Genomic DNA, 14,096 nt, shown 5'->3' with positions numbered 1-14,096 from the left:
ACTTCTGTCACCCTGCAGTGGAAAGGGCCCAAGCAAAACTACAATGACATCAAGTTCAGGTTTGTCTTACTCCCGCCGTCATCAAATTGGGGTTTGTCATACTCCCGCCGTCATCAAATTGGGGTTTGTCATACTCCCTCCGTCATCAAATTGGGGTTTGTCTTACTCCCGCCGTCATCAAATTGGGGTTTGTCATACTCCCGCCGTCATCAAATTGGGGTTTGTCATACTCCCGCCGTCATCAAATTGGGGTTTGTCATTCTCCCTCCGTCATCAAGTTAGGGTTTGTCATCCTCCCGCCGTCATCAAATTGGGGTTTGTCTTACTCCCGCCGACATCAAATTGGGGTTTGTCATCCTCCCGCCGTCATCAAATTGGGGTTTGTCATCCTCCCTCCGTCATCAAATTGGGGTTTGTCATACTCCCGCCGTCATCAAATTGGGGTTTGTCATACTCCCTCCGTCATCAAGTTGGGGTTTGTCATCCTCCCGCCGTCATCAAATTGGGGTTGTCATACTCCCGCCGTCATCAAGTTGGGAGTTTGTCATACTCCCGCCGTCATCAAGTTGGGGGTTTGTCATACTCCCGCCATCATCAAATTGGGGTTTGTCATTCTCCCTCCGTCATCAAGTTGGGGTTTGTCTTACTCCCTACGTCATCAAGTTGGGGTTTGTCTTACTCCCTACGTCATCAAGTTGGGGGTTTGTCATATTCCCTCCGTCATCAAGTTGGAGTTTGTCATACTCCCTCCGTCATCAAGTTGGAGTTTGTCATACTCCCTCCGTCGTCAAGTTGGGGTTTGTATTACTCTCTCCGTCATCAAGTTGGGGTTTGTCTTACTCCCTCCGTTATTCCGTCATCAACTGATCAAGTTGGGGTTTGTTGGCACCGATGCACTTGAGGACTGGAAGAACTTCTGCGGACCCTCCTGTAATTCCGCAACCAAGCAACGAGGACTATGCCTGGAGTTCCCCAGCTTCAACTACATGGTACTTGCAAATACCCTTGGAGAGCACAAGGGTTGCAGACGCTTGACCTGGCATGCACCCAATGGAGTCCATCTCACCCAGATTGACTGCATCTTGGTACAAAATCGGTTTTGCTCTGGGATCAGTAGAGCAAAGACAAGGATATTCCCTGGTGCTGACATAGGCAGCGACCACGAGCTGGTGATTCTGAGCTTCAAGATAAGGCTGAGGAAGATCAACAAGCCGAAGAACACCAGACTGAAGTTCAACTTGGATAGACCCCTCTATCCAAGAAGCCTTTCAAGCAACGGTCAGCGGTAAATTCGCAGCACTGCTTACAGATGATGAAAAAGCCAAATCAACGACCACCAGCTTCAACGCTGTGATGACAGAAGCAGCAGTTGACATCCTCGGATAAAACCGCCGGAAAACTCAACCATGGATCACAGATGAGACTCTAGAAATGTGCGACACCAGAAGAGATCTTAAGAAAGTGAAGACCACAGCAGTAGGAGAAGAAGCCTACAGAGACATCAGCAACAAGATCAAAAGAAGCATGAACAAGGCCAAGGAGGACTGGATAGAGAAACAGTGCACAGAAGTTGAAGAGAGTCTGAGCAAGAACAACAGTAACAAGTCGCGTAAGGCGAAAATACAATATTTAGTCAAGTAGCTGCCATTTTTCAGCAAGACCGTATACTCGTAGCATCGTCAGTCCACCGCTCATGGCAAAGGCAGTGAAATTGACAAGAAGAGCGGGGTAGTAGTTGCGCTAAGAAGGATAGCACGCTTTTCTGTACCTCTCTTTGTTTTAACTTTCTGAGCGTGTTTTTAATCCAAACATATCATATCTATATGTTTTTGGAATCAGGAACCGACAAGGAATAAGATGAAAGTGTTTTTAAATTGATTTGGAACATTTAATTTTGATAATAATTTTTATATATTTAATTTTCAGAGCTTGTTTTTAATCCGAATATAACATATTTATATGTTTTTGGAATCAGCAAATGATGGAGAATAAGATAAACGTAAATTTGGATCGTTTTATAAATTTTTAGAGTCGCGCTACCCCAAAGTCAAGGTATCTATTAGAATTTTTTTTCATTACTTTATTGTCCCATTGCTGGGAAATTCGGGTCGCTTCCTCCCAGTGAAAAGCTATCAGCAACAGAGTCGCGCTACCCCAAAGTCAAGGGATATATTAGATTTTTTTTTTCATTACTTTATTGTCCCATCGCCGGGAAATTCGGGTTTGTTTTCTTTGTTATGCTAAAAATCGTAATATTTTATCTATCGGTCCCAAACCACCCCCTACAACCCAGTATAGAGACTCTAAACAACAAATATTAATAATAATAAAAGGCATGTATTACTTTGTGGAATGCGATATTTTGTACATTTTTACTTTTTTACAAATCGCGGTTTTAGGTTCGACGTAATTTGTAAAATGTTTTTACATTTTTACAAATCACGGGTTAACAACGTTCAATGATTGCTTAGGAGAGAAATAACTTGAAAAGGGGTCGTATGAAACTTTAATATAGAGTATAAGTTTTACACAAGAATCACCATTGAATTAATGAGTAAAACTAGAAAGAGAAAAAACAAAATGAGATTTTCGAAGTTGAATACCTGACTTTAGTCTTTTCTTTATAAATGCCGTGTATCAATTTTTTTTTGACACGTCAATTGGTCGAGTTACTTATTTTAATGTAACTTCCCGTTCTCAGAGGTAGCTCCACCCTTAATGTGGGACATAGAGGTAACTCCACCCTTAATGTGGGACATTAGTGTCTCTCAGAGGTAACTCCACCCTTAACGTTGGACATTAGTGTCTCTCAGAGGTAACTCCACCCTTAATGTGGGACATTAGTGTCTCTCAGAGGTAACTCCACCCTTAATGTGGGACATTAGTGTCTCTCAGAGGTAACTCCACCCTTAATGTGGGACATTAGTGTCTCTCAGAGATAACTCCACCCTTAACGTTGGACATTAGTGTCTCTCAGAGGTAACTCCACCCTTAATGTGGGACATTGGTGTGGACAGTTAAGGGCTATGTATATTGAATACTGGCAGCTGCTATATTTCGATCTGCAATGTCATTGTTCTGCGTGGCTGGCTGTACTTTGCACACGCTGGTGTTTCCGGCCAATAGATTTCCTTTACCTTTTCGCTTCTCAGTGTCTATAGGGTTAAAACGTTGAATAAATTTGATTTACTCACTGTCACACATCCAGATTCTTTCGACTGTGTGAGCTCCTTGCAGGCAACTCTCTTCTGCCCTGCCCCGAGGAAATTCTCTCCAACGTGATATGTCCATTTCACCTTATTAATTTTTTTAATTTGATATCTAGAATAGAACAGACACATCCCCCAACCTTCATAAATCTGTGACCGTAGAATTAAGAGACAGCGCACCTGAGATGCTTGAAAGGGTCGCTGTTCTCGACAGGATAACCGAGGCTCTGTGAAAAGCCAAGGTGAAATGGACATATCACGTTGGAGAGAATTTCCTCGTTCAAGGGTAATGTTGCAATAGACGCTGCTGGCTGATATGCAGACTTCAGATACTGGCAGGGGAAACAGGATTGAAAGGACTCTATGAGCTTCACCTTAGATAGTTCACTACTCATTCGCACTTTTCTAGCTCAATTGATCGAGAAAATAACTTCCTGTAAATGCTGCGTGTGTGCGTTTTTGTGATTGCAGGGTATGGATTGTCCACAGCCACGAGAAGATCTTTTATCTGGAGTCAGCAGCTATTCATAGTCTACACAACGGTCAGTGCTGTGCGAGAGCGTTTTTTATATTCAGTCAAGTTTTGACTAAATATTTTAACATCGAGGGGGAATCGAGACGAGGGTCGTGGTGTATGTGTGTCTGTCTGTCTGTCTGTCTGTGTGTGTGTGTGTGTGTGTGTGTGTGTGTGTAGAGCGATTCAGACTAAACTACTGGACCGATCTTTATGAAATTTGACATGAGAGTTCCTGGGTATGAAATCCCCGAACGTTTTTTTCATTTTTTTGATAAATGTCTTTGATGACGTCATATCCGGCTTTTCGTGAAAGTTGAGGCGGCACTGTCACGCCCTCATTTTTCAACCAAATTGGTTGAAATTTTGGTCAAGTAATCTTCGACGAAGCCCGGGGTTCGGTATTGCATTTCAGCTTGGTGGCTTAAAAATTAATTGATGACTTTGGTCATTAAAAATCTGAAAATTGTAAAAAAAAATAAAAATTTATAAAACGATCCAAATTTACGTTTATCTTATTCTCCATCATTTTCTGATTCCAAAAACATATAAATATGTTATATTCGGATTAAAAACAAGCTCTGAAAATTAAATATATAAAAATTATTATCAAAATTAAATTGTCCAAATCAATTTAAAAACACTTTCATCTTATTCCTTGTCGGTTCCTGATTCCAAAAACATATAGATATGATATGTTTGGATTAAAAACACGCTCAGAAAGTTAAAACAAAGAGAGGTACAGAAAAGCGTGCTATCCTTCTTAGCGCAACTACTACCCCGCTCGTCTTGTCAATTTCACTGCCTTTGCCATGAGCGGTGGACTGACGATGCTACGAGTATTCGGTCTTGCTGAAAAAGGGCAGCTACTTGACTAAATATTGTATTTTCGCCTTACGCGACTTGTTTTACACTGCAGTTGAATTGTTAGAACTAAACTTATAAAGAACTTTTACTGTTGTTGCTGTTGTCGGTACTCTTAGTTTTAATCGGGCGGTAAGTTAGCTGGCTCGTTTGTCAGGTATTTGTTGGCTTGTTTCATTATATCATGATGTTTTATTATAAAGATGTGATGAAAAAAAGGGAAATGTTAGTAACTTTCCATGAATTAAAATAGTACATAAATATTTTGTTAGCAAGTTATGTTGTTAGCAAGTTATGATGTAATCAGGTTATGATAAAAAGAACACTGCGCTAATTATGTCAAAGCATGTGTCACTCCTTTTTCATAACATGCGCAAGATCTTGGATTGAAAACGATTAGTTCTAAGTAACGAGACTAACTTTCTAGCCGTCCTTTCAAGACGCCCTTTCAAGACGCCCCATGTACTCTGTTGCTTATTCAACTTTAAGCAGTGATTTTTACTAGTTGTGGCACTAGAGAATAGAACATGTTTCCGGAGAATAACCGCGTGAAAGACTCTCGAGATCTAAGAAACAACTAAGCTAAGTTCATTTTCTGTTCATTATCTCATTATAATCCGTTGGTCTGTCCACTTCGAAGACCACCAGGGCGACAGACTTGCGTATGTTTGGTTCTATTTGTGACTTGACGTTCAAGTAACCTTTCTTGTGAGCATTGTGTTGTTGACCTGCCCCAGGCTCCACCGCGATGGACCTGATGAGGTTGTTGACAAAGCTGCTGGGCACCAAGGCTCCACAGGACGACAGCGCCCTGGATGTCTTTGAGAACAGCTTCGCCCTCAGACAGAGCCTCGGTTATCCTGTCGAGAACAGCGACCCATTCAAGCATCTCAGGTGCGCTGTCTCTTAATTCTATGGTCACAGATTTATGGAGGTTGGGGGATGTGTCTATTCTATTCTAGATATCAAATAAAAAAATTTGATAAGGTACACATTTGTCAGTTATACGCAGCTCACATACAATCCCATGCTATGCATTTTGACTGTGAACGCAGTTCACGGGGAGTAAAATCATTATGACTTAAGTTGTGCACGTTGATTTAATGCTGGAAAAGACACTTCCTGCCAATTCATTGCACTGTTGAGACTAAAATTGTCACAGGCATCGCATGACAGTCTCTCGAATCAGGGTAGCCCAAAATCAACCCAACCAAACCCTGAGTTGCTTAGTTGAAATTTGCCGAAACTCCAAGGAAGTCAAAATAACAAGGTTTTTTTAAACTTTAGAGAAACAGAACAGGTTATTTTCTGTGGCTATATTACATTCTCTTATTCTACGCTGAATGTAAAGCAATAGGTGTCCGCTGTGTCATTGGTCGAAAAGGGCAGATTTTGGTGTCAAACTTTGTATTAGTCTACATCGTAAACTGCAGTGTGACCTTACAACATTATGCGAATATACCAGGGGAAGTTCTGGTGAAATCTCGCAACGGTTGATCATAATTTTAGAAGATGCCGAGCATTTCAGAAAGATATGTAAATATTTTTTTTAATAATATTGTCAGCTGCAATCCATAAATTTGCAAGGGTAATGATGAATACTTACACGGTCGCCTTCGCATGCATTATCAGAAGGTTTATTATTATCACTATATCGATCAAAGACACTGAAAACGCAAGGCAATAGTGAGTCAGACCGAGAGTTATGCAGAACCAATCAAATAAAAAGCATTATATCATGGAGGATAAAAATTGTCTTGTCATTCAGTGCTTCAAATAATCCAAGGTGCGGGCAGAGTGGCACACATTATCTCAATAGCCCCAATTTCCACTTCTAGCTTTTAAAGTACTGTCTGACTTTCCATGTTTAGGATAGCCGACTTCCGTTTTCTCCGGACACAATCATCAAGGCATGCGCTTTGGGGCAAACTAACGTGTCACATTAAACCATAACAGTCAGGATTTAATCCCAAATGTAATGACAATTTAGAGGTCTTTCACACAACCAGTTAAAACCAACTTATTCCCAGCCATTGCAACATTCCCTGGAAAAATGACAGAATGGCTGTTGTTGTTGTGTACAGACGGCTGCCACGCCCAGACGAACTGATTCCAGGAGACCATGCGCAATCCCGGGGCGGCCATGTTGCAGTCAGTGGTGGGGTGCCCGTGCCTGGCCAAGGAGCGTAAGTACATCAGCACGAAACATACTATGTAATGTCATAACTAAAAGCAGGCGGATGTGTTAGGTTGTAGATCTTTGTGACGTGCCAGTCGATGTTCAAACCAATCATAATTCTAGAAAGGTGACCTATATCTCTGTCGTATGCAACAAACAGCTGGATTGCACATAAGGTAGTACTATTGGTCAGCTGAATTGAAAACACAGACACCCCTAAAAATCGAATTTACAAAGTTACGTTACCCAAGCGAAAATCGACCCCATAAAACTTAAACATTGGATAACCAAAACTGAGCTTTTTTTCAAATAAGTGAAAAGAACAATCAGTTCTGTACCCAATGAGCCACAAAAGGCGTCTTTTGATACCGTTCATGCCATAGGGTTATGCCACAAAAATCGGCAAATTTCAGTAAGGCCAAACAAAAATATATGTTGGTTTAGGGTAACCCGACTTACCCTATTTTGTCCCGCCGATCCTAACACTTTTTTTTCATTTCTCAAAAAACAAAAACTTTTGGCACATTTTGCGAACCATACCAAGACTAAGGGAAGTAACCTCCTTTAAAATCGACTAAATTTTGTTGACAAAATAAAAAAAAAAATGTTGGTCATGTTACCCTAAACCAACATATATGTTTGTTTGGCCTAACTACTTGGTCATTGGAGCATTACCTTCTAGCTCAAAACAGCTTTGTTTTCTTGCTAAGGTGATCTTACAGCTAATTTGATCTTCTCGTTCTTGAATTTACCGCATTTCCTTTCTATGGAAGGAAGCACTTTTACGTGAGGCCATCGGTGATTGAAGGTCGATGTCTTTTTCGCGAGTATTCTTTTTCTGCTTTGTTTTGGCGTCAGCTTTTTATTTTTTTTATTGATAACACGTGTAAGACAAAGGGTCACAAGCACACAGACTAAGATACAACAGTAGAAAAGATCATGATACAGACACGGCAGGTGTATGTCTTGACAGTGTACGAAAAGTTAATCAGTAGAATGACATTTTCTACTTTGTACTACATAGATAAGGTTTTCTGTGTGTAATTTTTCGTTCAAAGTACGAAGTTTAAAACTTGAATCGAAAAGACCGAACGATACCAAATTAAGCTGACTTTACACCGTAAGGCATTTTAGACCATGCCGATAATAAACGCATGTGGGCATTGTCTCCATGCTTGCATATATGTCTGTCTGTCTGTCTGTGTAAGTGTGTCTATGTACATTTAGTCAATATGTCGGCCTGAAACTAAATCATCAACACTGAAAACCAGTCATCACCGAAACTACAAGTAAGAAGGCTTAGCAAGCCAAAGGCCGTGACGGATCACGCTCGGCTCCACAAAGCATTCGAACGTAGAACTTTTTTTTTTTCATTGTCAATACATGTTCAGAGAAAACGTAACATATATATATATATAGTCTGGACTGAGTCGAAGATTTAACATTTCAATCAAATTGATAGAAAAATGACGTCAACACAGTGCGGCCTCAGCTTTTGCAAAACGCCGGATTTGACGTCATCGAAGACATTTATCCAAAATCTAAAACAAACGTCTTGGGATATCATCCTCAGGATCTCACATGCGAAATGTCATAAACATGTTGCACGCGCGCGCGCACACACACACACACACACACACACAGAGACACACACACACACACACAAACACACACACACACACACACACACACATACACACACCATCACCCTCGTCTTGATTCTCAGTTAAAACATGTAGTCCAAACTAAAGAAATGTAAAAAGGCGTGTGCACATAATGCGTGCGTGTGCCTCTATGTCTGTCCGTGTCTGTGTGTGATGTGGCCAACTTGATTTTGTGTAATCTCTCCATTTTTTTTCACATTGCAGAAAGAATATGCCGAATTCTTCTGATCCTGCAGACAGAGTTACATCTGTTTTTCGTCAGACAAAGAAAAGCTTATCCAAGGTAACTTCAAAATCCAAGATTTCAGATAGCATAGGAAACTGGCTGGATTCAGGTGTGGATGGCAAGACTAGTGAGCCAGGAAACACTGTGGCCAGCAATGAGCAGGCAGGCGGTGGCGGCGGCGAGTCTCCAGAACGCGTCCAGTTCATGGAGGCGCAAAGTACCAGCAGGCAGGCCGGTCAGCCCATCGTCATACAAGGCCCCTCCCCCAGGGCCCGTAACACGCAGCAACCCAATGGTAACTTCCCTGCAACTCAGAACAACTTCATGCAGCAGTTTGGTGCGAGTCCACAATCCATGTTTAATCCTGCTTCTTCAAGCCCCTTTGCTGGCAGCAATGTCCAGTCCGGGCCGTCACCTTTTGGAAACTCACAGTCTGGCGTCTCACCTTTTGGAAACTTACAGTCTGGCGTCTCACCTTTTGGAAACTCACAGTCTGGCGTCTCACCTTTTGGAAACTCACAGTCTGGCGTCTCACCTGTTGCAGGTGCTCAGCCAGGAGGGAACCAGTTTGGCACACAGCAGTTTCTAAATCCTCAGTCACGCATGCCCATGGGCGCAAATGGCCAGTTTGGCAGTACTCCTTTTGCAAATTCACAGCCCTTTGGCAGCCCACAAACTGCTAATACGCCTTTTTTAAACTCGGGAACCAGTCCTTTTCAAGGTCAAGGCCAGTCAGCGCAGGGCCCTCAAGGCTTTCCTCAAACAGGGTTGGGGAATTTTGGAAGTCCTAACAATAGTCCGTTTGGAAACATAAATGCCTTTAGCGGTGGTCTTCAAGGTGGCAGTAGTTTTGGAAATAACGTCCAAAATCCTTTTGGAAATACAGCATTCAGCGGAGGGCAATCACTCAATCCATTCGGTTCTGCTGCATCGGGTTCATCTGGCAGTCCATTTGCAGGGGCTACGCAGGGGCCGACAACCCGTCCGTTTCTAGGGGGGAGCGTCAATGGTAGTAGTGTCTCCCCTCAAGGGGGGTCTCTGTTTGGAGTTCCTAACTCAGCTGCTTCAGCTGGATCCCCTTTCGGGATGTCATCATTTGGTGGTGGAAATCCCTTCGGCGGCGGGACAATGAACCCTTTCGGAAATAGCCAGGGAAATAGCTTCAATCCATTTGGTCAAGGGTCTCGCATGAACCCCTTCGACAGCTCTACATTTGGTAACAACATGATAAACCCTTTTGGTCAATCTAACCCTTTTTCCGGATTCTCCTCTTCGTTTAACCCTAGTTCAAACATGCAAAATTCGTTCATGGGAGGTACAGGTGCATCTTCGATGAGTCCTTTCGGTACCCAGAATGGTTTAAACCAATTTAGCGGAGGAAGGGGTTTTCCCAATAGCTTCGGTGGTATGTCCGGTTCCTCGTCGTCTTTTCCATCTATGATGTCCATGATGCAAATGATGGGAGGCTCCAGGAATGGACGTTCCCCCTCCGCCTCATTCTCGGGTTTTACCGGCTTCGGCGGTATGCCCACGATGGGTGGCGGCTTTGGGGGCTTTGCGCCTGGAACCACGTTCTCTTCCGCCAGACGCGGTAAATGAGCTATCCTTCGTCCATAGCATCCTGTTCATAAAGTGAATGAAATTATCACTTTGTGTCTTTTCGTGTGGGTGTTTGTGCGAATGTGTGTGTGTGTGTATGTGTGTGTGTGTGTGTGTGTGTGTGTGTGTGTGTGTGTGTGTGTGTGTGTAGGCGTGCGCAGTCATAACACTCATAACCACTAACTTTATTCTGCATATTACTTAACGTATGGACTGTGCCGCTGATACCGAACAGCCTCTTTGAAATCAAATGGGCCATACGCACACGGTGTCTGCATGTACACGAGAGTCCTTGAGAGGAGGCAAGTTCCCCAAAGAAAGAAATGGAATCCGTTGTGGCCAATGACGTCCGCGATGCTTGTGGTGTCTCACAGGTGAGAATTAAAGCCCACGGTCATTAGGCAGTTCCCTTTCTGCTAAAACGCAAGACGGGATTGTCAGTTTGATGACTCACATTAAGTGGTAGCATACTCAAGAGAATCCTTTTTAGTTTTGTAATTGATACGTCAGTTGTGCGGAGCATAAAATCTATCTGACTACAAAATATGAACTTTACATAGACTGACCACTGACTGCTGGGCTTGATTCTTTGGTCAAGCCAGTACCTGCGCACAAGCATATTTCTTGATCTGCCTTTGACCCAAGTGATTCATGAAACCGAGGCATGTTGGACCACATGCTAGGATCGATCTAAAAGTTAAGGGCAACTGCAACCTTTATTCTGTTTTCGACACTTCCCGTTTCTTTGGATATGCATGGTTGCAAGACGGCTGTGAAGTTTTCGTAAGAGCCATACTCGTGAACAGAGAACGGTAACATTATTTTCTTTGTCGAAGTTCTTCTCATTGAAGTAATGCCATATCACAGTTTGAATCCTCCGTATGTCAGAGATATTGTAGAAAAAGGGATAGCTAACCGAACATTGTTTTTTTAAGGCAGCCCCAAAAAAGCCTCAATATACTCTGTGTACATGTCGCTCTGGCACCGGTCGGTTTTATCTTCTTTTTTTATTTTATCTAAAAAACCAAATCAAATACAGAGTGACCCAAAAAATGCAACCCTCAAAAGTGCTAATAACTTCTACATCATTCTGTTGACCGAATTACTTAATTGTTGGGGAAAATTAACTTAAGCCTATGCATAACCCTTCCACAAAGTGGCAATTTTGTAAATGTAATGGTCTGACTTTTGTGCAATTTCAAAACACGTTTCCAAATTCGGCGATCGACTTAACACATTGAGGTTTGACATGGAGCGGTTGCAATACTTGCTTAATTTAAACCATCTAGACTTTTACCTTTTGGATTATCTGAATGTCTGAGTATACACAAACACCCCCTTCACCCCCTAGATCATCAGTGACCTGAAAAAAGCAGTTACAGCTAGGTTCAGGGCAATCCCTAGACAAAAAAGCTTTCGTGCCATTGACAATTTCTGATGTGTAATTTGGAACACATTTTGGAGAAAACATAAAAGTCGGACAATTTTACCTACAGACTCGAAACTTTGCAGAATTGTCGTGGACGAACTGAAGTTCATGCACAATTACTACGAAAATATTTGCTGAACTCAAATGACTGGAAAAATTAACCCCTTTGTTGTAAAGCTACACTTGCGTAATGTCGCGCACAATTCATTAATGACTTGAACGTATTTATCCATGGGAAATGCCCTAAATCTGCCTGTAATTGCATTATTAATTGCGCTGATTGTCTAATGTTGATTAAGGTATACGATGTCATTCGAATTACCCCAAATGTAACAATCGTTAGGGCTTAAATCGGGTAAGTTTGGCTACCGCTCAATTTCAAACCTCGTACCGTAAGTCGATCCCCGAATTTGGAAACGTTTTTTTGAAATTGCACAATAGTCAGACCATTTAATCTATAGAATTGTCACTTTATAGAAGGGTCATGCATAGGCTGAAATTTTTGTCCACCAAATAAGAAGTGATTCAGTCAACATATGCAGAAGTTATTAACACTTTTGTGGGTTGCATTTTATGTGGGTCACCCTGTACTATCCTGTGTTAAAAGGGTTGTGCTATTTTTAATTGTTTTTGTGTTCGTTCTACCCTGGAAAATGCATAGAGTTGCGAGCAAAACACGGTCAATTTCAACCCCACAGAAGCCTCAGTGGCGTACCACACTGACCTATCTTGCCAGTCAGTGCACGCTTTTCACACCTGTCAGGTTCTGTTTCACTATACATCCTCGGTCAGGTTCTGTCCAATGAGCGAGATAGTTTTTATGAAGCACGTTAGTTTATACGATTATATTAAAATGTAACATTGAGCGTTGGTTTCTTATAGGGTATCGTATACATTTGATGTTTTTTTCCAATTGACTTGTAAACATGTACGTGTACAGAGCTCAATTGGCAAAGTCTGAAAACACCTTTTTTTTTATTAATCAAAAGATAGTGCTAAACGTCCTTGAACAACTTTTCTTCCTAAAATATATAATAATATAATAATAATTATATATAATATATATAAAAGCTGCTTTGATTTTCTTCACACACAAAATCCTCAACCGGCCCCTCAAGTCAGACTTATTTATAACCATCACTCACACTCGCACCCTCACATCACCATCGTCACACTGTAGCTCCACCATTATCTGGCACCGGTCGACACCACCACCCTCACACCACCATCGTCACACTCAATGTAGCTCCACCATTATCACTCTGGCACCGGTCGACACCACCACCCTCACATCACCATCGTCACACTCACTGTAGCTCCACCATTATCACTCTGGCACCGGTCGACACCACCACCCTAACATCACCACCGTCACACTCACTGTAGCTCCACCATTATCACTCTGGCACCGGTCACGACACCACCACCCTCACATCACCATCGTCACACTCACTGTAGCGCCACCATTATCACTCTGGCACCGGTCGACATCACCATCGTCACACTCACTGTAGCTCCACCATTATCACTCTGGCACCGGTCGACACCACCACCCTCACATCACCATCGTCACACTCACTGTAGCTCCACCATTACCACTCTGGCACCGGTCGACACCACCACCCTCACATCACTATCGTCACACTCACTGTAGCTCCACCATTATCACTCTGGCACCGGTCGACACCACCACCCTCACATCACCATCGTCACACTCACTGTAGCTCCACCACTATCACTCTGGCACCGGTCGACACCACCACCCTCACATCACCATCGTCACACTCAATGTAGCTCCACCATTATCACTCTGGCACCGGTCGACACCACCACGCTCACATCACCATCGTCACACTCACTGTAGCTCCACCATTATCACACTGGCACCGGTCGACACCACCACCCTCACACCATCGTCACACTGTAGCTCCACCACTATCACTCTGGCACCGGTCGACACCACCACCCTCACATCACCATCGTCACACTCAATGTAGCTCCTCCATTATCACTCTGGCACCAGTCGACACCACCACCCTCACACCACCATCGTCACACTCAATGTAGCTCCACCATTATCACTCTGGCACCAGTCGACACCACCACCCTCACACCACCGTCGTCACACTAGCTGTAGCTCCACCATTATCACTCCGGCACCAGTCGACACCTCCACCCTCACACCATCGTCACACTGTAGCTCCACCATTATCACTCCGGCACCAGTCGACACCACCACCCTCACACCACCATCGTCACACTGTAGCTCCACCATTATCACTCCGGCACCAGTCGACACCACAACCCTCACACCATCGTCACACTGTAGCTCCACCATTATCACTCCGGCACCAGTCGACACCACCACCCTCACACCACCATCGTCACACTGTAGCTCCACCATTATCACTC

The 14,096-nt window shown here is 43.1% G+C and overlaps 1 protein-coding gene across 1 annotated transcript in view; it reads left to right on the top strand.

The window, feature by feature from the left end:
• The window catches only part of LOC138979017 (uncharacterized), a 12,037-nt gene extending 1,740 nt beyond the window's left edge, over positions 1 to 10,297 (top strand). Inside the window, exons 2-6 of the mRNA XM_070351833.1 lie at positions 1 to 59; positions 3,681 to 3,751; positions 5,325 to 5,481; positions 6,672 to 6,773; positions 8,635 to 10,297. The exon at positions 1 to 59 is cut by the window's left edge and continues 185 nt beyond it. Of these exons, the coding sequence (XP_070207934.1) occupies positions 1 to 59; positions 3,681 to 3,751; positions 5,325 to 5,481; positions 6,672 to 6,773; positions 8,635 to 10,255 (2,010 nt within the window). The 3' untranslated portion in view covers positions 10,256 to 10,297. The remainder of the gene's footprint in view (positions 60 to 3,680; positions 3,752 to 5,324; positions 5,482 to 6,671; positions 6,774 to 8,634) is intronic.
• The last annotated feature ends 3,799 nt before the right edge of the window (positions 10,298 to 14,096 follow it).

This window comes from Littorina saxatilis, linkage group LG10 (assembly GCF_037325665.1).
Source record: "Littorina saxatilis isolate snail1 linkage group LG10, US_GU_Lsax_2.0, whole genome shotgun sequence".
NCBI lineage: Eukaryota > Metazoa > Mollusca > Gastropoda > Littorinimorpha > Littorinidae > Littorina > Littorina saxatilis.
This window is presented reverse-complemented; position numbering and strand designations above follow the sequence as displayed.